At 41.1% G+C, this 24,179-nt stretch overlaps 1 protein-coding gene across 1 annotated transcript in view; it reads right to left on the reverse strand.

Annotated features, from left to right (window-relative positions):
* Window positions 1–21,525, reverse strand: part of PIPOX (pipecolic acid and sarcosine oxidase) — a 139,545-nt gene extending 118,020 nt beyond the window's left edge. Inside the window, exon 1 of the mRNA XM_073565483.1 lies at window positions 21,471–21,525. Within this exon, the coding sequence (XP_073421584.1) occupies window positions 21,471–21,511 (41 nt within the window). The 5' untranslated portion in view covers window positions 21,512–21,525. The remainder of the gene's footprint in view (window positions 1–21,470) is intronic.
* Window positions 21,526–24,179: the final 2,654 nt, after the last annotated feature.

Here is a 24,179-nt window from a genome sequence, read left to right on the forward strand (position 1 = left end):
TCCCTGTGCTTTCTTTTCCCGAAAGTTCTCTCCATCTGAACGTAACTATGATGTGGGGAATCGGGAACTGTTAGCCATGAAATGGGCATTTGAGGAGTGGAGACATTGGTTGGAGGGAGCTAAACACAAAGTCGTGGTCCTCACTGACCACAAGAATTTGATTTACCTGGAGTCGGCCAAACGCTTGAACCCTAGACAGGCTAGGTGGGCCTTGTTTTTCACACGTTTTGATTTTGTGGTCTCTTTTCTTCCTGGCACTAAGAAAGTCAAGGCAGACGCCCTCTCTAGGAGCTTCTTTGCTGATTCTCCTGTGGTGACCAAGCCTGCTACCATCTTAGGCGAAGGGGTAGTTCTTTCTGCCATCTCGCCCGATTTGAGACGTGCTCTGGAAGAGTTCCAGGAGGACAAACCTGAGCGTTGTCCCAGTGGAAACTTGTATGTTCCTGACCATTGGAAGAAGAGAGTGATGTCTGAAGTTCATTGCTCTGCATTAGCTGGTCATCCAGGTATTTTTGGTACTATAGATCTGGTGAGTCGGTCTTTTTGGTGGCCCGCCTTGTCTCGTGATGTCAGGAATTTTGTGCAGTCCTGTGGGACTTGCTCCCGGTCTAAACATTGTTCTCGCTCTAGTGGGTTGTTGATGCCTTTGCCGGTCCCCAGGAGGCCATGGACCCATATTCCAATGGATTTCATCTCTGATATGCCTGTCTCTCAGAGAATGACTGTTATTTGGGTGATTTGTGATAGGCTCTCTAAGATGGTTCATCTTGTACCACTCCCTAAGTTGCCATCTTCCTCTGAGTTGGTGCCCCTGTTTTTGCAACAGGTGGTTCGCTTGCACGGGATTACTGAGAACATTGTATCTGACAGAGGAGTTCAATTTGTGTCTAGATTTTGGAGGACTTTCTGTTCCAAGCTGGGAATTCCGTTGTCCTTCTCCTCTGCTTTTCACCCTCAGACCAATGGGCAGACGGAGAGAACAAACCAGACCTTGGAGTCGTATTTGAGATGTTTTATTTCCGCCGATCAGGATGACTGGGTTTCATTTTTGCCCTTGGCCGAATTTGCTTTAAATAATAGAGCTAGTTCTACCACTTTGATGTCACCTTTTTTTTGTAACTTTGGGTTTCATCCTCGATTTTCTTCAGGGCAGGTGGAGCCTTCTGCCTGCCCAGGTGTTGACACTATGGTGGAGAGAATGCACCAGATCTGGGACCAAGTGGTGGATAAGTTCTCTCTCTCCCAGGAAAAGGCCCAGCGGTTTTCCAACCGACATAGGACCATTGGTCCCCAGTTTAAGGTTGGAAACCTTAAATCTTAGTTTAGATTTCCCTTTCTGTCTTTAGGCTATGTAGTTCTCCGGCTGTGATCGAGGGGTCTAGGGCACCGTAGGAACCCCCCATGACTACTGCTAGTTGTTGTTAGGTTCAGGGGTCTACAATCCGATAGCTGCCAACTTCTCTGGTTTTCTGGACTTAGCTAGTATTTCTGTTTTTGCCTCCTACGGTGACTCATTCATAACAGACAGTGCATCAGGACCCTGGAGTGGAGCCGGAGGAGTCATCCACGGCAGAGGGAGAGCGAGCCGCAGTGGGACAGGTAAGGGACCGACAGGTAGTGGCAGGAACAGCAACAGTAACATATACTATATGGAGGACTATGGGGTGTACATTATACTGTATGGAGGACTATGGGCAGTGCATTATACTATATGTAGGACTATGGTGTGTGCATTATACTAGGACTATAGGGTGTGCACTATACTATATGGAGGATTATGGGGGTGCCTTATACTATATGGATTACTATGGGGTGCATTATTGTATATGGAGGACTATGGAGCGCCTTATATTATATGGAGAAATATGGGGAGCATTATACTATATGGAGGACTATGAGATGTACATTATACTATATGGAGGACTATGGAGTGCATTATACTACTGTATATGGAGGTATATGGGGTGCATTAAAGTTTATGGAGGACTATGGGGAGCGCATTATATTGTATGGAGAACTATGGGGGTGTATTATACTATATGCAAGGACTACTGGGTGTATTATAGTTTATGGAGGACTAGGGTGAGTGCATTATACTGTATGGAGGACTATGGATGTGCATTATGTTATATGCATCACTTTTGGGCACATTATAATTTTGCAAAACTATGGGGGTACCAAATGCTGCCTGTTCATCGAGTTATTGAATTGTTCATGCTACTACAAAAATCATTGCTCTCGGCAGCACATCGCCCGGTGAAAACTGTAGATGTGCTACTGATAACATGATATTGTATAGGGACAGACTGGGAAACATGCATCAAACGACTTCAATATTGTCAATCCCGCGCGGTTTAACGTCCTGAACTCAGCCCATGTAAATGCAACTGAAATGTTTCTGTGTGATGGTGTAATATGTTATCATGTGGGACCCCAATTTAAACTTTTATCCATGGACCCACATTGTCTAAAACCAGCCTTGAGGCCAAAGGGACCTTTTGGCCCCCCTAGGCTCCAGGATATGGATGCAAATGCAACCTCTTCACCTAGTGTAGTTATGCCACTGCCTTTAAAAGCCTCTGTAACCATATTGCCTCTTTGTGAACTGTTTTCTTTGTACATTTGTATTCCTTCCCTCTTCCTGAGTAGGGACCCCAGAATCCATTTTTACACCAAAGACCCCTGTATCATATATTTACAGGCACACAGACACCGCTTGCACACTACTGTGCTTTCTATGTTACTTGTTTATTGAATCTTCTTAAGCATGGATTCTCAAACTTTGTCCACTTGGATCTTCACTAGACTGACCAGGGTGAGGCATGGGCTTCATCATAGATGGCGGAAGTTCATGCCAAAAAATATTACCAGATTTAAAAAAAATATTATCTAATTTAGGCTAGTTTCACATTAGCTTTTTTTGCGCAGCGCATCGGGCGCATAAAAAACGCAAAGAAAAACACAAAACAAACGTGCGTTTTTTTAACGTCATGCGCACGCTGATGCGTCAAAAAAACGCAGCGTTGGTTGCGTTTTACATGCGTTTTTGCATGCGTTTGCGTTTTTTTATGCACATGCGTTTTAAGGTGTGTCATTTTTTCCATTGTCTAGAGAACATTCTAGACTTGTTTAACTCAAAAACGCATGCGCAAAAAACCGCAACCGTGCGCAAGACCATGCGCACGCATGCATTCCCATAGACTTCAATGTGTTGTTTTTGCGCATTCCGTGCGCAAGCGTGCGCATGCGTTTTTTTTGCCGAGACAGGGCGCACCAAAAAATGCAACATGTTGCGTCTGGCGCGAAAGACAAAAAAACGCATGCGCACGAAAACGCAAGTGTGCGCAAGACGATGCGCACGTCATGTTAAACATAGGTGCGCATGCGCACGGGTGCGCACGATGCGCTGCGCACAAAAGCGCTAATGTGAAACCAGCCTTACCTTTCACTTTTCTCTTGAAAGTTGTAAAAACTTAAAATATGTACAAATTGCGTCACTTATGTAGCCAAACCAATAATTACTGCAGGCACAGAATGAATTGTTCGGCTTTTAATCATTTCTATGAAAATTGTATAAATTTAGTGAACACTTGACAAATTAAATTGTACCCCAAACAATGAGGAGAACACACAAAGGAATAGAGTCACATAGTCTATAAATATGATGGAGGTACCAGTGTTAACTTCATATCTTCGGTATGCAAAAAAAAAAAATCTGTATGTTTTTATAATCATATCTCATTCTTTTTAAATTCCCTAAATAGCTCTTTTTATAGTAGATTACAATTTTTCAGAATTCTTCCCATCACAAAACATTTTGTTTGCGCAATAAAATTGTACTAAGTGTCATTATGAATTTCCTTTGCTTTTTTTCTATTCTTCTAAATAAAATTACATTTGTGTTCAGTTGAATAAATATGTAAATTTTCATTGTGCTGCAGAGAAACAACCGAATATTATTATGAAAGCAACTATTGCTTGTTAAAATTTGGCTTAGTTCTAAACATTTCACAAATATAGACAAATAACCAAACAATTAAATTGTTCTTCCAGCCATGGGATATAAATTTCATAGATTTTTTTTCATAGGTTGAAGAGCTTAAACTGAATCTCTACCTTTCATCATCATGCAGTTTTAAAGTCTAAAATTCTGTGTGGATTTAATGTTTAATGTATCTTCATAGTAATCAGTAATTTATTTTTTCTGATACAGCTCCAATTACTTTGCATAAGCATACATAAAACTTAAAGGGAATCTGTCACCGGATTTTTGCTACCTTTTCTGAGAGCCGCATAATGTAGAGACATAGACCCTGATTTTAACGATGTACCATTTAGTTTACTGGGTGCAGCACTTGGGACACAATCAGAATTTTTAGATGTAGCATGTAACAGAGCCCAGAAAGCTGCCCCCACCCACACCAGGCTCTCTATGTACATTGTATATTGACAGTGAGCAGCTTATAAGAGGAGGGGGTGGTCAGACCAGAGTTCACTGGAGCTGTGTTCATGCTGTGATAATCTCCTCTTGATAAAACATTAATTGTATGGAAACCACAGCACACAGCCTAATAAGTGATAAATCACTAAATTTAGTGTCTTAACCCCTACGTCATGCTGTCCTCAGATTACATAGCAAAAACCTGCAAACCGATTTCCTTTAAAACATCACCATGTAGCCTCCAGTTAGAGCAAGAAGTAGAATGGAATAAGTCTAGGAGATGGGAAAATCTAGGCCCCGCAGCACCAAGCCTAGTGTTTTGTATTCTAATTTTAATGAATACTAATATGGAGTGATATGCATTATATCATTAAAGGAGTTTTCTGAGAATATTTAATTTTTTTTCCTATTGTATTAAGAACTGACAGGTGAGTATTTGCTTACTACCGGCCTATTTTGACTGACACCAGCTCAGATTGACCACAGACCGCTCCTACTGGCGATTTTGCTGCTTCATGTCAACAGAGCAGCTCTACTTCTTCTGGGCTGCTCTGTGGATGGGGCGTGACTGCCACTGTCATGCTGATTGATTGCCAACTCCGTGCAGTTATGCAGTATGGAACTGACAGTCAATCAGCATGACATTGGCATTCACGCCCCATCAACAGAGTAGAACAGAAGCAGCTCCTCTGTCTACGTTATGTCAACAGAAGTCGGAGAATAGCTGGCAACAGCATTCTGTGATCGCTCTGAGCTGGAAGAATTTTGCGCCGGGCGCAACAGGCAGGTAGTTAATAACTACCTTCCTGTAATTTCTAAGGCCAATAGTAAAAAAAATTAAACAGACCCGAGTAACCCCTTTGTTAGGCGTGTGCCTCATAACCCCTTGGTGTCACAGATAGTTTTGGCATTTTTGACAGATCATTTTTCTTTCACTTTTTCTATTGTCACATTCCAAAAGCTATAACTTTTGTTTCATGTTTTCAGCTACGTAGTGATATTAGGGCTTGTTTTTTTGGGGATGAAGCAAACTTTTTTTTAACTCTATTGGGAGTAAGGCAAACAAAACAGCAATTCTATCACTGCTTTTTTTTCACTTTTTATATTACGCTATTCATCATTCACTATTCAATTAAGTGTTTAATTCATTCTCGAGGTCATTGCAAACAGGGGGATAACACAATTATATAGTTTTATTTACAGCGTATGTTTTATCATTTTCTACAGTAAATCTACAGGCTGGAAAAAATGTAATTTGTTTTTCTCGCCTACTGTATCCTCACCCATCCCTTGTAGACAGTGAGCTCTCGCGGGCAGGGTCCTCTCTCCTCTTGCACCAGTCGGTCACTTGTTTTGTTCAAGTTTATTGTACGTTTTTTTCTTATGTGTACCCCTTCTCACATATAACGCTCCATAGATTAAATGCTGCTGTAATAATATATAATAATAAGCTGTGAAGCTGTATTAGTAATTATTTTTGCAGAATAAACTGTAGTTGTCATTGGTAGTACCATTTTCAAGTCAATGAAGTGTTTTGTTCATTTTTTATTGCACTGTTTTAACATATCCTGTGTACATAGCATAAATGTATGAGAAGGTGAATAAGCAATATACAGATATCGGACACTTTTGCTTACAATGAATACAGCTACTGGCCAGCAGTTGGTTACCCACTGGTTTTAAAGTATTATAGGTCAGGAACAAGATTATTATAGACTTTGGCCACAATTTTGCTTCCTTTTCATTTGTTTGATGCAAATTTAGAGATGCATGAATAACATTTATTCTTCTTTATTATCATTTTTATTACCTTTAAGGCCGGTGTAACACATCCAGGCTTTGCACTTGGGGAAATATATACGGACTTGTCAAGCCTCTCGTCTCGACCCATATATGAAGATGCCCAGTTTGGATAAGGAGACGTGTCCATGCACTGTCGTCTGAGTATGGCTTGAAAAACATGAATATGTCAAACCGGCTTAAGAGAAAGACCAAATGAGAGCGGTAACACGGCAAGCCAATATGATTTTCAAATTTCTTGTTAAAGGGAATCTGTCACCGGAAGTTGGCGGCCTATGTAAATGGCCTGTGTCCGGTGCGATGGGCGGTGTTTCTTCTTATTTTCTCCACCCCATCCGTGGCTCCTGTCCGCGATCTTTTCTGGAATTCTAGTAGTTCGACTCCAGTTTGCGCGTGCGCAAAGCAATCTTGCTTCGCGCACACGCAGTATGATTTGCCCAACTGCGGGCAAAGCCGAAAATCATTACTGCGCATGCGCCGGTACACTATGTCCTGGAACACAGCAAAATACTTCCGGGACACAGTGTACCGGCGCATGCGCAGTAATGATTTTCGGCTTTGTCCACAGTTGGGCAAAGCATCCTGAGCGTGCGCGAACCAAGATTGCTTTGCGCACGCGCGAACTATGGAGTTGAACTACTAGAATTCCAGAAAAGGTCGCAGATGGTGGCCACGGATGGGGTGGAGAAAAAAAAAGAAGAAACACCGCCCATCGGACCAGATACAGGCCATTTACATAGGCCGCCAACTTCCGGTGACCGATTCCATTTAAGCAATCACTTGATCTTGAGGGAGCAGCAGTTTCAAACACAAAATCACATCACAATAATTGTTTGACCTTATCCTTATAACCCAAAAGAACAAAAATGGCCAGTTACGTCCTAGTCTGCTAGAAACAGCTTACAGCTGAGCTTTATGCAGTTGTCTCACAATAAACTCCTCTGGCAGAAGCATCTGCGAGTCCCAAAGTATTGCATTGTCTTATGAAGAAACTGTTGGTTGCTGAATCTTTGGCTGCCAGCTGGATATGACAACCACAACCAGTATGAAAACCCAGCAAAACTCTGCAGCTGGAATACAATAGCAATTCATAAATTACCTGTTTTTCATATGTGGAATTTACGCACCCTGTCCAAGTATATGGGGTAAGTCCGCAAATAAAATGAATATTTGCTAGAACAGAAATTGACATACTGTAAATTTAAAAAATACACTGTAAGTCAAGTTCCACAGCGTTAGAAACAAAGCATAGTGGGCTTTACATTTATTTAAATGTCATCTACTCTGCCGTAACTTTAATTTGCTTCTATATTTCAACTTGCAAATATGCAGTGAAAAAAGCACAACATATAGACATTGTGGGAACATAGCCTGTGTAAGATGACAACTGGACAAGTCCTGGATGGATGATATGTGTCACCAAGGTGCTAACCTCAGTCATGTAAAACTTGGAGGGAATGCTTCAGCACTGATAGTTCTGCGAGGTTTATTTAAAGGGCACGGGGTTTGGGTCCGGGTTTTAGCAGCTGGGAGAGCTGAACGGGACTGGTTGCTTCCATATCTCAAATCTAGGCTTGACAGCTCATTTCAAGAAAGAAAAACTACTCTATATAGGGGTAGTTTTTCTCTCTTGGTGTCTTTTTGTAATACTCCCCTTTTTGGTGGATCCAATTAAGAGTTTATACAGTTTTGGCAGCTCCAAGTGTAGAAATGTGTTGCAGGACAATTTCAGCCAATGACAAAGGTGTGTGAATTGCCTGGGAAGGACTCTGTCAGCGTTGTGTCGCTGTCTTCTTATATGACTTTCATTTATGCCAGAGAAGGGCTGCTTATCTTCTTTTGCTGGAAGCGGACTTTTTTTAATAAACCTTCCTATGTGAACAAGAAACTCCTATTTCCCCAGAAGAATAAATATAAGTAGCTAGATTAGTTTATACCCTCAATAATAATATATAAATAACAGTTATACTAATAATAATAATGTGAAAATTAACACAGCTGCATTACCAACCCAAGCCATACCCATGCAGTATGTTGTGCAAATTAACTAACGTCATATACAGCGTACCCTTTAAAAAATCTTTTTGCATGCTCACAGACTGTGACGTTGCATGTGTTTTCAGCACCTGGGACAAGGCAAGTATTTTTCCTCACCCAACGCACATTAGCCCTATAACTAACTTTTTCCCTTACCCTAGTCCTATCTTAACCCTGCATGGTTAATTATAATATTAGTTTTTTTGTTCCACAGTGTTCTCTTTTTATAAAATTTGGTATAGTTCCACCTTGCAGTTTTCCATCTCACCTCTCACAAAATTACTAGTGAGTGGAGAGACAGAGAACTGCAAGAAAGCACAGTGCTGTCTTTGCCATCTCAGTTGCTGCCTATGCAAAGCGTAGCTATTGAGTTTCTCATTGGATGTTGAGCATTGAATAAACAATGGAAAAGATGATAAAACTCCCTTCATGATGCTGAGAATTGAGTCATCGTGGGCGTTACTTGTGTAGATTGCAGCAGCTAATGAAAAACTTATCTTGACTCTGCATAGTAGCCCGGACAGCCGCCGAGTTGTGAAAGCAGCCCCCGTCTTATTTACTCACTCCGTACTTCCGCAGCTTCAAGAAGATGAAGTGGAGTTTGGAGTGCAAAATTCTGCTCCCCTGTATATAATTTTATACATAGGGCAATAGCTTCTTCCTTCCTACCCACCTATGATCAAAAAGTCATGGCATATCCTATGAATATGCCATCACTTTATAAGATGGGAAACCTCTCAAAGTGGTTGTCTGATACCTATAATGCCCTTTATAACTATCAAACTTTAAGCCTTAACCACTTTTGTAATTTACATTATTTTAAAATGCCCAACTATCCTTCCTATACAGCTAATCCCTATGTGTTTTTTTTTTACTTTTCTTCACCACTACTGAAACAGGACATCATCATGGCCGTGACAGAAGCTGTGGAAAGTGACCATCGGACCGGCCCTTATGGCGCTTCATTTCAAGGGGGGCTGATCAAAGCTGCAGAGAAGTGACTGCAGGACCATCCTCATGTGATGTCCCATTTTAGATACCCCTCAAATGAGACATCACAGGCAGTAAAGTAAAAAAAAAAACAGATATAGGGATTAGCAGGGTTGAGAGAAAGGTAGGGAATTTTATAATAAAGGAAATAATAAAAGTGCTAAGGGCCCAAAAATAGATATTTTTAAAGGGCATTATAAGTATCAGGCAACCTCTTAAAGTATTACTTTTTTGGAAGAATAGCTCTTTATTGATATCACATGTAACTATTTTCTATACACATATATATTCCATATTGTACTAAATAAATCCATGGACTTTTCTTGGGGGCAAATAACAGATATAACTCAGCGGTTTTACAACTTAGCATTGAAGTACAATGGAACCGGCAGCGAGTGTACCATTTCCCAGCCTTGCCACCACCGGGGAACTTACTCATTAGACAGTGCCCATTCAAATTTATGGATGTGTGTCAAATGCTGGACAGAAGAGGTCTTCTAGAATTATAGATACTGCAGGTAACCGCTCTCCATTCTGGTCAAGAGATAAAGACCCTGAACAATGGGCGCTCCTCTAATAATTCAAGACGAGATGGGTTTTTCGAATCACAATCCAAGTGGTATTCCCTTCTATACACTTATGGAATATACAAAGGATAAGCCATAATTGTACGATAGATGTTACCCGCAATGTTGGAAGTGGGGCCTGCAACTATCCTGAGTATAGGGGGACCATGGCATGTTTCTGTCAGTGGACTATACGTTTATTTGTATAGGGTTCTGACAATTCCCGAGCAATCACATTTGTGAGTCTTATTTACTAAAACTTCAACTCCAGGAACCTTTTAAATATAAACTCAAGAGAAACTGATACAGTGCAAGTTAAAGTTGTAGTAAAATTTTAATTACGCTCCTTTTTTAAGAAACGTATAATGTTGGTGATTCTGGAGAATATTTATTGCTGAGTGAACTGTTTTGTAAATTATGTTCAGTTATCTAAATATGGTAACAGTAAAAGTACTTTGATATATTGATACGATACCATAATGTTTGTAGACATTTTTTCTGTGTATCTTTCTGCTGGTGGTAAGGAAAGAACTTTAGGGACTTTTACGCCCGTCCTAGAATTGCGGGGTAGTGTGGGATTTCGAAAGCACTTTTAAAGAGGAATAAAGAAGTAATCTAAGAGGATTTACGAACATAGACCAACCAAGATGAAACAGCTCCAACTGCAAAGAGGGAGAACAGAGTTGGTCTTTGAAGATCCCTTACTGCCTTCAACTCATGCACTGAGCAATATTTCATGTATATTTCTATGTTAAGTAGTTCCAATATCTCCCCTTAGATGTTACCCCTCCTGGGTGATCTTGTTCCCTTTTATCTCCCTCTCCATTCCCCTATGTAGCACTTCTTCACTCCAGTTTTCCCACAAAAGAGACAGAGAAAGTATTCTTTACTCATCCGATCACTGAATGGCACAAAATATACTTCATTCAATGTTCTTAAACTTAGCACATTCATGAAGTAGGCCTTTTTTTTTAGGTTCTGCAGCTGGGTAGGAAATAGTGTACTGTTGTACTGCTTCATATTTGTGCGGGTGTTGTGGCAAACGGCGATCATCAGTTGCAATGTAAACAGCACAGATGGGAGATAAATGTGTGAAAAGCAAAACTACTGAGATTTTCTCTTGTTTGAAGGCAACTGCTAATAAAACAAATCTGAAACCTATACTATTCCATAAATATTCATTAAGCAAGTTCTATGTTGATCCTTGTAAACACCTTTAACCCTATAATGTCGAGGATATTTTTCATTTGTGAGTGCACTTTAGTTTTTTTCTGCCCCTTGTTCCAAGAGCCACAACTTTTACATTTTTTTGTTAACTCAACCATATAGAGTAGAGATGAGCAAATTGATTTGACACATCGAATTAGTATAGAATTCTATTCAATTTCATTGGTCGAGATGAATTCAAACTATTTGCGATTTGATTCTCATGAATCACGCCCCCCAAAATGCAGCCACCCTTTTTTATGCATTACAGAAGATTACATTAGCTACAGAAGGCTCATACAGTATGTCCTCAGGTGCAATGCAGGTTTCCTCATAATGCTTTGCAGCTATCACATCCCATGATATAGTGCAAAAAATCAGGAGAGATTATCATAAACTGTATAAAAGCTGGAGCAGGGAATGCAGCAGCCATTTTAGTGTGATTTGATAGTGAGAAAGTCAGCACTCACAGCTCAGTAATAGAGATAGGAAAATAAAGTACTAAAGCATTGGACAAATACTCCAAATAATGTGTTGTACACCTGCAGCAGTGAAGAGGATGAGCATGCTCTGTTGCGCAGCAACCTGGTAATAATACAGGAATTCAATTGATAGGGGAAAGAGGAGATAGGTGAGGTGGAAGCTGCAGTGGCAGACTCAGTGATTTATCAGTGTCATGGTGTAGCTGGTATCTGACCTGTTGCATTTGAATTACAATTAGGCATTTTTATTCATTCTTAATGCAGTAGAAAACAGCAGCGAGCCAACACAACATTTTGAAAAAAAAAAATAAAACTAAATAAAAAATTTGAAATCAGTGTCAGTTTGATATGATGTACTTCTTTGTGTAACCCTTTCCTTGTCTTGTGCAATTCCTTGCGCAATCACTTACGTGAAGAGGGAATATTTTTTTAAACACAAAAGAAAATTCCCCAAAACTTGGACATTTCGCTGCAACTGTCTACTACACAAAGATGATTGGCATTCACTCAGTCATATTAGTGAGGTGCTGGTGGAACGGGGAGTGTCACCTCTTTCACCATGGCCAGAGAAATTCACAGCACACTCTTGTATCAAGTGATATAATATACCGCTCGCATGCATTTATGGTGACCTTCTGCGTGTTTTTTTTTGTAATTTTCAGACTATTCTTTGGACTTTGTACAATTCCATGACAAGTAAAACCCAATGGAATATACCCATTCTACAGGTGCCTAATGAATATTTCTAGCATTTAAATATATACCCAATATGTCCTTATACAAAAAAGTCAGCATTTAATATCACTTAACTATATTTATACAGGTACATCCCTTTGCATGTATACAATTCCATATAAATGTCTAGTCGGCATTTTGTGCCACTATGAACTATCTGACCTTATTGTTCCGTCTACCTGCATATATTGTAAAGCTTGTACATACTCTAAACATTGTAAATATGTATATATTAACTGGGTTACTGAATGTGTATTGCTGTTTTATGTCATATTGCACGGTTTTCACGTCCTATGTAACTTTGTCCTCTAACTCCCAGCACATTTGCCTTTTTTTGTATGTCGGCATTAACGAATAGTGAGTATATTGTATCACCTGATACAAGAGTGTGCGGTGAATATCTCCTGCCTACTGCAGAAAATGCGCTTTCCAAAAACAATTTTTATGCATATATGTTTCACTCGTCAAAATTTACATCTCTACCTCCCACACAAACACAGTACACTGCTGCAAGTGATGTTTTTTTTTAAATTTCTTGATCGTGTACCTACCTAGCAATCCTTAGCGTGTCATTTTTGAGAAGGGGATTGAATTTTGATAAAAGAATAGTAAAAGAAATGTAGACATTTATCTGTGCATGCCTTTTTCACACAAATTTTACTAATACAATTTGACTACCATGTACGCCACATGTACTCTGCCGGCTGCTGCCACGTTTTGCTTTCGATATACATTCAGTATCTACCTAGCTAGGATTTTGTGTTATGTCTTTTTTGGCGAATGTTAAGGAATTGGAGTTGACAAGAATGTCAAGAGTTAATTACAGTGTTTTGCAAAATGAATGGTAAAAGAAAAAGTGGCAATGGGGTATAGAAAAAAAACCCTCATCACAGCTAAGAATGGGGGAACTGCTAGCAGCAGCATCACCACTGGCACCAGTTGTCTGGGCAGCATTACCAACAATCGCAGGTCACAAGCATCTTCCTTTGTCTATTGCTAGCATAATATTGAGGAGGGAGCTGAGGGTGTTATTAAGTAGATTGCACATCACTCATCTTAGGCCTGTTTCACACTTCAGTCTTTTGGCGTCAGTCAAAATCCATCGTTAGGAGAAAAAACCGGATCTGACGGATTTGCCCGATGGGTCCATCTTTTTCCCCATAGACTTGTATTACCGACGGATTGCGATGGATGGCCATCTGCTTTGTCCGTCGTGCGACGGATCCGTCGGAAAGTCGGTGTCCATCGGACGGAGAAAACGTCCATAGGAACATTTTTTGTCTCCGTTGAAAAGTTGGACAGGGACCGATCCGTCGCCATCCATTGTCTGATATAATGGACGCCTATGGGCGACATCTGTCACATGTCGGAATCTAGCGACGGATTCGGTTTTTTTCAACTGAGCATGCCCAGAAGAATTTCCATTCCTTCAATTTAACCCCAAAAGCCATCTCTCTCTCTCTCCTCCAGAATCCTATTCCTTTAAATTTCCTACTGTGGCTGCTGCGACAGATCCATAAAAAAAAACGGATCCGGTGCATCAGTTTTTTCCAATCTGCACTGGATCCGTTTTTTCACAGTCTAACGGATTGTGACTGATGGCAAAAAGACTAAAGTGTGAAACAGGTCTTAGTTGCAGCAGGATGATGTTACCTCTGGCAGCTACACCATCAGTTTGAGTCAGTGTTATACCCATGTAGTCTGCCTGATCATAAATTACTAAGAGGGATTATTTTTGGTATTATATTTTAATTAAAAAAATAAATAAAAAATGTGTTATTGCGCTGTGTTATTACTACTTACCAACTAGAAGATTTTTTTTCCATTCACACCATTCATTTTACCATTCAATATGGTTGTTTTTAAGGTTTTGTTTTTTGCAGTAAAAAACACCTGGAAATTTGATTCTTCACGTCACTGGTGCTTTGTTTCTGTTAACAAGCTTAAAAGGGATTGGATATAGTCGTCCAAGACATCAAAGTGTTACACACATGTTTTCACTCGTTAGAAGCTTTCAGCGGTATTGTGATTATATCGAAATTAAATTGCTGCTAATCAAGCTTTTGGGAAATTTGGCAAACTTGGCAAATATAAATAAAAAACTATGTGGTCATTAGAGTTGAGCGATACCGTCCGATACTTCAAAGTATCGTATCGGATGGTATCGGCCGATCTTTAAAAAAAGTATCGGTATCGCCGATTCCGATACCGGAAGTCCCATTCAAGTCTATGGGACTTCCGGTATCGGAATAAGAAAAACCCTTTCCTGCCCTTGTACAGCCTCTCTGGGGTCTGTACGGGCCTTTCGGGGGGCTGTGCCGGCCTGCCAGGGGGTCTGTGCAGGCTCCGGTGGTCTGTGCCGGCCTGCCGGGGGGCTGTGCCGGCCTGCCGGTGGTCTGTGCAGGCTCCGGTGGGCTGTGCCGGCCTGCCGGGGGGCTGTGCCGGCCTGCCGGGGGGCTGTGCAGGTATGTAGTATGTATGTGGTATGTATGTAGCATGTAGTATGTATGTAGCATGCATGTAGTATGTATGTAGTATGCATGTAGTATGCATGTAGTATGTATGTAGCATGTATGTGGTATGTATGTGGTATGTATGTAGTATGTATGTAGCATGCATGTAGTATATATGTAGTATGTATGTAGCATGTAGTATGTATGTAGTATGTATGTGGTATGTATGTAGCATGTAGTATGTATGTAGCATGTAGTATGTATGTAGCATGCATGTAGTATATATGTAGTATGTAGTATGTATGTAGTATGTATGTGGTATGTATGTAGCATGTAGTATGTATGTAGCATGCATGTAGCATGCATGTAGCATGCATGTAGCATGCATGTAGTATGCTGTAGTATGTATGTAGTATATATGTAGTATGTATGTAGCATGTATGTAGCATGTATGTGGTATGTATGTAGCATGTAGTATGTATGTAGCATGCATGTAGTATATATGTAGTATGTAGTATGTATGTAGTATGTATGTGGTATGTATGTAGCATGTAGTATGTATGTAGCATGCATGTAGTATGTATGTAGCATGCATGTAGTATGTATGTAGCATGCATGTATGCATGTAGCATGCATGTAGTATGTATGTAGTATGTATGTAGTATGCATGTAGCATGCAGCATGTATGTAGCATGTATGTAGCATGTATGTAGTATGTATGTAGTATATATGTAGTATGTATGTAGCATGTAGTATGTATGTAGCATGTAGTATGTATGTAGTATTTTTTTTTTTTAACATTTAACACATTAGCCGGATGATGGGACTACTACTGTCCCATCATTGGCTAATGTGTCAATCACTGTCATGGTAGCAGGCATCGCCAGATGGGACTTGTAGTCCCATCGGACGATGCTTGCACAGACCCCCGGACATCAGCACAGCCCCCCGGCAGGCCGGCACAGCCCCCCGGCAGGCCGGTACAGACCCCCACAGGGTGCACAGACCACCGGCAGGCCGGCACAGCCCCCCGGCAGGCCGGTACAGACCCCCACAGGGTGCACAGACCACCGGCAGGCCGGCACAGCCCCCCGGCAGGCCGGTACAGACCCCCACAGGGTGCACAGACCACCGGCAGGCCGGCACAGCCCCCCGGCAGGCCGGTACAGACCCCGGGCAGTCCACACAGCCCCCCGGCAGGCCGGCACAGCCCCCCGGCAGGCCGGCAGAGACCCCCGGAAGGCCCGAAATGACAGCGCATCATGATGCGCACACACCGCGCATCATGATGACGTCAGGCTGTCAATCAACTGAACTTCCGATTCCGATGCCGAATTCCGATATTGAAAAAATATCGGAAGTCGGTATCGGAATTCCGATACAGCAAGTATCGGCCGATACCCGATACTTGCGGTATCGGAATGCTCAACACTAGTGGTCATCTCTTCATTTTTTTTGCAGGATGATTTGCACTTTTGAACATCACCTTTCGCAAGTTTTTTGGGTTTTGTTTTTACAGCATTCATTGGGTGGCAGAAATGACATGGCAACATGATTCAGGTCAGAACTATTATGGTAATACCAAACATGTCCTGTTTATTATCGTAGTGATGAAAACAAAATTCAGAAATAAATGAAATCACCACAGACGGCGCCATATCCCATATAAGGCCGGGATCACACATGTGAGGAATACGGACGAGTCTCGCATGTTAATACCTGGCACTCAGGAGCGGAGCATGCGGCTGCATGTATTTCTATGCAGCCGCATGCTCCGATCCAAATGCCGGCGGCAGTGCCAGCTGGGACTAGCTCAATCATATGGTGACTCTTTCTAGTTCACAAGTGAGGTTTGATAAAGACTCGAGGCAGGGTTGAAACGTTACCTCGCTATCTTGATTTCATTCCTGTGGTGAACTTCTATTGTGTACCAAATAAACTCAAGAGTTTTCTATCAGCAACTATAGCATGACTTTTTTTTGAGTGCAGCTGTTTTCTCCCACACACTAAACACACAGGAGAGACCCCCCCGCTCTTTTTGTCTTTGGTATGTTAGCTGTGGATCCAATAATGGATAGGCTGCATAGCTGGAATCTAGACGATTCTCACACTGTACCTCATTCCTCCCAACACCCCATCCCTCTCTATAGACTTCCATAAGTTGTGAGCCCCAATGGGGACAGTGCCGATAATGTCTGTAAAACGCTGTGAAATTAATAGTGCTATGAAAGTGAGTAAAAGAAATAAACAAATTCCTCGCTTTGCTGGCAGCTTATCTCATCTTGAACAAGATGGATTTCAGCTGTTTTCTTTTTCTTTAGATTAGATTGTAAGTTGAAGAGGCAGTGGGGAGTTGAAGAAATGGCTCATAAGTGGATAAAAAACTGATTTCTCTGACATAATACAAGTTTTCTTATGTTCACTCATACAATTAATTTTGGCAAAGTTTCTTGAAAGCACAGTGCCCATATAAACGTGAAGACCATGTCCACTTAAAATGACCCATAATCACTTTTTCTCTGCATTTTTCAATATGGCAAGTGTCCAGAAAAATTGAACATTTTGTTCAAAAAAGTTGTGTATGTAGGACTTAAACAGCTCTTGGAATAAATTGATTTTTTAGAAATTTGGGCCAATCCGTTCACAAGCTAGAGCGATCTGATAACAATTATTTCCCAATGTTGCCCGGCAGGCCCTTTCAGCAGGTGGATGCAAGTCCTAGGTACAGAAAGTTATATCCGACAATGTGAACACAGATTAACATGACCTCCTGATGGGTGTTACATTATGTTTCTGCTGCTGTAGAAAGACGTATAGTAGAATCAATGCACTAAACCTCTGGCTGGTTTTTGCTTAGATACGAACCTTTACTGTTAAGTTTATACAATAGTTTACTATGTTATACTGTACTTTTCTAGAAGCACATCACCCTTCTAAAAATGTCTATGTACGTGACTGTCTACGTGTATCTCTAACCATCTCTATTTCATAAATGAATAATCTTACAACACATCATATAATTCGGTTGTATGTGTTCAAATGGATATTTGATCGCAATTGTACACATACAAGACTTTATTCTACAATTGGTTTGTGCCACAAATCGGTATTTCTGCAATCATCCCTTACATGACAGCATGCGTAGAAGTAAAAGATTGTGGAGGCACAGTCAATGGATCTGCTTGCAATATAAATTAGCATTTTGCATAATATTAGCATAAAATATAAAGAGCTGCTACATATACAATGTACGGAGACTTATAAGCTCTTATAATCATAGCAAAATCCTTATTTTTTTTTCAAATTGCAATGGTGCAATGATAAAATAGATGGGTAATTATTAGTGATGAGCGAGTATACTCGTTACTCGAGATTTCCCGAGCATGCTCAGGTGATCGAGTATTTTGGCGTGCTCGGAGATTTAGTTTTTGTCATCGTAGCTGCATTATTTGTGGCTGCTAGACAGCCTGAATACATGTGGGGGTTAGGTCTGTTTCACATTTCAGTTTTTTGACGTCAGTCAAAATCCGCCAGCGTGTGAAAAAACGGATCCGTTTCGCCACAAACGGATGGCACAGGATCCGTTTTTAGCTGATAGTTCATGAAATTTAAAGTGACATGACAAGTGAGAGAGAGAATTTTCTTGCTACCAGCACGGAACTTGGGGTTAAAATTCATAAAAGGTAATTGTTTTGGGCATGCTCAGTATAAAAAGGCGGATCCGTTGGCGGATTCTGTCAATTAACGGTTGCCAATGGATCCGCCGCCCATAGGCGCCCATTATAACGCATGGCGGACAGCGACGGATCCGTTGCTATCCGCTTTTTTGACGCACGCAAAAAACGTTTCATTGTACGTCCAGTCAAGACAGCGGACGCCGAAATTATGACGGATCCATCAAAAAACGGATGCAACGGATGACCATCCGTCAAAATCCGCCGCAATTCAAGTCAATGGGAGAAAACGGATCCGCCCAAAAAAATGGCGGATCCGTTTTTTTTTGCAAAACGACGGATTTTGACTGACGTCAAAAAACTGAAGTGTGAAACAGGCCTTACCTGTTTGTTAGGAAATCCCCACATGTATTCAGGCTGTCTAGCAGCCACAAATCATGAAGCTACGGGGACAGAAACTAAATCTCAAAGCACATCCAAATACTTAGAGATCACCTGAGCATGCTCGGGAAATCTCGAGTAATGAGTATACTTGCTCATCACTAGTACTAGTAATTATGGATGGGAGCACATACTGGTGGAAACCGTCACACCTATGACCATTATGTCTAGATACATTATTCGTATTGCAGTAAATAGCTCGATCATAATTCATCTTGAAATAACTAGTCAAGAAATTGTGAAGATAACAAAATGGAAACTCCATAGAATCTTTATAATTTATTGCAATTGCCGCATAATATTTTGTCACCATAAATATCTGAACACATATTTTATGGGCGAGTTGCTGAACACATTTTAATAGACACTCTAATATACAGCTGCGGGTTGTATCAGCACGTAGGAGTTTTCCTTGCAAATATTTGAATTATCTACTGTTTGCTATATAATGGGTTTTAATAGCCGTGCGTCTAGAGTGAATTCTCCATTGTATTATTATTTTGACGGAAGGCTGGACAGATCAGTTTCTCATTTGTTTCATGAAATGGAAACATATTACTTCTGTTCAGTTTGCAAAGATATGTTATAAAATATAGTACATAAAAAGTCACATAATATTGCAAAATATAAAAGTCATGGTTTAGAATGGTGAAAAAGGGGTCAGAGACATACACATATGGGGTCCCACAGCAAATGAAAAAACTGAACCCTTCATTATGTACCAAGTTTTGCCAACCCAGACTGTAAGAGTTTTGTGTTTCCCCTTCCACCTGTTTTTTTTAATTAACTCTGAGCCAATTAGTTTCTTTATACAGGATGTGCCTTCCCACTAATAGGAAAAGAACAGGGCAAACAAAGATAATAAACCATCTCCAAGGGCCCTAAAGTAGCCCCATAGACTGTCTATATGGCCCATACACCATCATTTTTTCTTAAAAGGAGTTATCCGACCTTTAAAGGGTATTCACATCTCTAAGGTCCTTTCTCAATATGTAGTATATGCAATTATAATAATACAAATCACTATGTATGGCAGAAAATTAACACTGCAAGTCACCCAAAAAACATCATCCCCACCATCAAACATAGTGATGGCAACATCATGCTGTGATGATAATTTTCTTCAGCAGGGACAGGGAAACTGATCAGAGTTGATGGAAAGATGGATGGAGTCAAATACAGGGAAATCCTGGATAAAAATCTGTTAGAGGTTGTAAAAGACTTGGGCATAGGTTCACTTACAGCAGGACAACGCCTCTAAACATAGTGCCAGAGCTACAATGGAATGATTTAGATAAAACCATATTCATGTGTGAAATCATTTCCTCTGATTGTTGCACTCCTGATTTTGGATTTCAATTACCAATGTAAAATACTAACCAAATACTGAGCGTGTGAACGGGGTCTTACACTTCACAAATACTTTGTCTTGTCTTAAAATCCAAAGAACATACATTTAAGTTTGTGGATGTAATGTAAAAAAATGTGGATATGTATACTTTTTCAAGGAACTGTACATTTATTACAATTTTTTTATCTTATATTGCTGCACATTTTCTCATTTTTTTGCAGGGTGTAACCCTTAATATTGGAAGGGGAATATACTGTTCCCATCCTTGTGGGGTGCACTTTTATAGTGCTGGGTAGCCTGCCTGATCTATTGGTATGGGTATCATCAATAAGCTGTAAGCCAGACACTGTGCATTACACCCACTTGTGTGACTGCCGCCCCATGCAAGCCTCATCTTTGTGCACTTATAATACCAGGTTACCACTCCATCATGGATAATAGGTGTGTGAGTGGTTATTTCACCAGTATTTTGCACATGTGCTCCCACTGCCTTTATCAATGGGGGCTGCTGCATTTTGGAATGCATTAGTATTGTGAACAGACTTTTTTCTGTCATTTTTTTATTTATTTGACGTCCTTTTTGCTGAGTTGCTAAAAATTTATTGGAATACTTTTGATTCCACATTAAAATTTGATTCATGATACTGATGCAGTAATTGCCCACAGATGGTTGATTACGTGACTTGAAAAAAATCGGTCTCTGATTTTTCTCTATTCTTACCTATATCAGGTATCAGGTCACATCATTTTACTTTTTCTGTGCCACATTTTATTGTGTCCCGTCTATGTGGGAACATTAATGACAGCTTGCTGGAACCCATCTGCAAGGAGAAATACACCTGTATTGTCATCGGCTGCACATCTCATTTGTGTTTGAAAGAAGAAGTCTGGACAGGCAGCTTTCCCGTCTGCTATCTCTTCAAAGGAGCATTTGTGGATTCCATAACATGACACATTTACAGAGAAGGAGATTAGGGATTTGTATTTATAATGAGACAATCACTTGTGCCATTTGCAGTCCAAGATCATTCTCAATGCCGCACTCAGAGGGGGCTCGGAATAATCATCTACCAATATGCTTGTTCCCAAATACAATAAATCTGGCTAAAAATGCCCTGCTAGACAAATACTGTGTAACAGACATATAATGTTTATCACATAAAATGATGCCAGTCTCCATCTACAGTAGTGCTCTCTATAAACATATATGAACGAGAGATTGATCTACGGAAGATTGCGTTCTAGTTTTCGAGTTGAATTTCCTGAAATTTGCAGCTTAAGGGCTCATACTCACTTGTGTGTGACTCGCATGATTCTCGTGCAAGTCTCTCGCATGAAAACCTGGCACTGCTGACGGCACTCGGACCGGAGGGTGCGGCTACATGTATTTCTATGCAGCCGCTCGCTCCGGTCCCAGTGCCGGCGGCAGTACCAGGTTTTCATGCGAGAGACTCACACGAGAATCGTCCGAATCTCTCGCCAGTGAGTATGAGGCCTCAATCGAATTTACAAAAACACGGCAAAAGGACACACAACTTTAAAAAAACAGCAGAAAAAAGGCTGTCACTGGTTGTTTTGTCAGTATTTTTCACCGGTGTTTCCTCTGCATCCTTCTCTCTGCTATTTTTCACAAAAATTTAAACATTTTTAGATTCAACATGCAAAAAAAAAAACAAAAAAACCCACCCTCCTCCATTTCTTAAGTCCCGTACACACATTGCAGCTGTATCATTTTTTTTTTTTTGCACAGATTTGGCACAAAATCTGAAGGCTTTCCTGATGTCAGCAAAGTGAGTAAGAATCCTGAACTCTCACGCGCACGTTGCTTATTTTTTTTACTTGGTGCACATTTAAATTTGTAGAATGTCAATTATTTCAGCGTTTTTGCTGCAGATTTCACTCATACTAATAAGTGGGTAAAAATCTGCACCAAAAATGCAAGTATGAGACGCATCAAAAACGTACCTATTTTACACAGCACTTTTCCTGCCAAAAGATGCAAAAATGGTGCAGAAAATTCGACACCAAATACTCAAAGGGAATCTGTCACCCCTTTGGACACTTTTAAACTATTACTATGGTCATACAGGTAATAGAATGGTTAAAATAGTCGTACCTGTATGTCTCATACCTGCGGTCCAGTTGTTGAGAAATAGTGTTAGGCCATGTGCACACGATGCAGATTTCCAGCGGATCCGCAGTGGATTTTACCGCACAGAAACGCTGCATATCCGCATTGTGATGTACAGTAACATGTTAATCAATTGAAAAAAAAAAACACTGTGCAGACGCTGCAGATTTTTCCGCGCAGTTTTCTTGTGGTTCAAAATATGCAGCATGTCACTTCTTTTGTGCGGTTTTCCACCTGCTCCATTCTCCAAATCCGCAGGGGAAAACCGCGCAAGAAAAAAGGAAGAAATCCGCAGGAAAGATGCAGGTCATTTGACCTGCGGATTTCTTCAATTCTGCGCGGAAAAAACCCGCAGGGCAAAAAAGTACGTGTGCACTTAGCCTTAGGGTATGTTTCCACTTGCCGGATTACATCCATTTAGCTGCGGGTTGAACGCTGCATACAGCCGCAGCGTTCAGTCCACAGCGTCCAGATGTTACAGCATAGTGGAGGGGTTTTTATGAAATCCCGTCTCCACTATGCGTGTGAACACGCATCCGTCGGCCCTGCGCTTCCGGACAAGCAACGCGTCTTTTTAGACCGCAGCATGTCTGTTTACCTTGCGGAGACGGTCAGTCTCCGCAAGGTAAATACCCTACTCTATGTATACAATGCAGCGATTCCAGATGTGTTCAATAAGCACATCCAGAATCACCACGCATACAGAAGGGGGCCGTGCTTTGGGCGGAGCAGGGTTTCCGCTCCGTCCAAAGCGCCAACAATACGGCCCGTGGAAACTCACCATTAATCTTTTATGTTAATGATATCTTCCAGGCACCCAGAGCCTGGAAAAAACTGCCTTCTGTCTTCATTATCATACCACCCCTGTTAGAGGCTAGCGGAACGCACCAAATAATGAAGATGGTATACGGTATATGGTGCGTTCGCAGCCCGGGGTCCACCGTGCAGAGATGTAAACTGCTGCTAGACTTTGAAGAATGGGATATAACAGGAGGTAGCCGGACACCGGCAGGTAACCTCTGACCCGGTGTGTGCAAGGACAGACTCTTACTTGCAGAATGCTGTACAGTAGATAAGCCCCTGATAGCGGTGCCGGCAGCTGACAGTCCAAAAATGGGGTGACAGATTCCCTTTAACTAAGCTGTTAGGACTTGATTTGGAAAGGCACACACCTGTCTATATAAGACCTCATAGCTCACAGTGCATGTCTGACGAAATGAGAATCATGAGGTCAAAGGAACTGGCCAAGGAGCTTAGAGACAGAATTGTGGCAAGGCACACATCTAGACAAGGAAACAAAAGAATTTCTGTAGTACTAAAGGTTCCTAAGAGCACAGTGGCCTCCATAAACCTTAAATGGAAGAAGTTTGGGACCCCCAGAAGTCTTCCTAGACCTGGCTGTCCAGCCAAACTGAGCAATCATGGGAGAAGAGCCTTGGTGAAAGAAGTAAAGAAGAACCCCAAGATCACTGTGGCTGAGCTCCACAGATGCAGTAGGGAGATGGGAGAAAGTTACACAAAGTCAACTATCACTGCATCCCTCCGCCAGTCGGGCCTTTATGATAGAATGGCCCGACGAAAGCCTCTCCTCAGTGACAGACATATGAAAGCCTGCATTGAGTTTGCTAAAAAACACATGAAGGACTCCCAGACTGAGAAATAATATTCTCTGGTCTAATGAGACCAAGATAGAACTTTTTGGTGATAATTCTAAGCGGTATGTGTGGAGAAAACCAGGAACTGCTCATCACCTGCATCATACAATCCCAACAGTGAAACATGGTGGCAGCATCATGCTATGGGGGTGTTTTTCAGCTGCAGGGACAGGACGACTTGTTGCAATTGAAGGAAACATGAATGCGGCCAAGTACA

This window comes from Dendrobates tinctorius, unplaced genomic scaffold (genome assembly GCF_039654945.1).
Source record: "Dendrobates tinctorius isolate UK_male_01 unplaced genomic scaffold, ASM3965494v1 ptg000016l, whole genome shotgun sequence".
Taxonomy (NCBI): domain Eukaryota; kingdom Metazoa; phylum Chordata; class Amphibia; order Anura; family Dendrobatidae; genus Dendrobates; species Dendrobates tinctorius.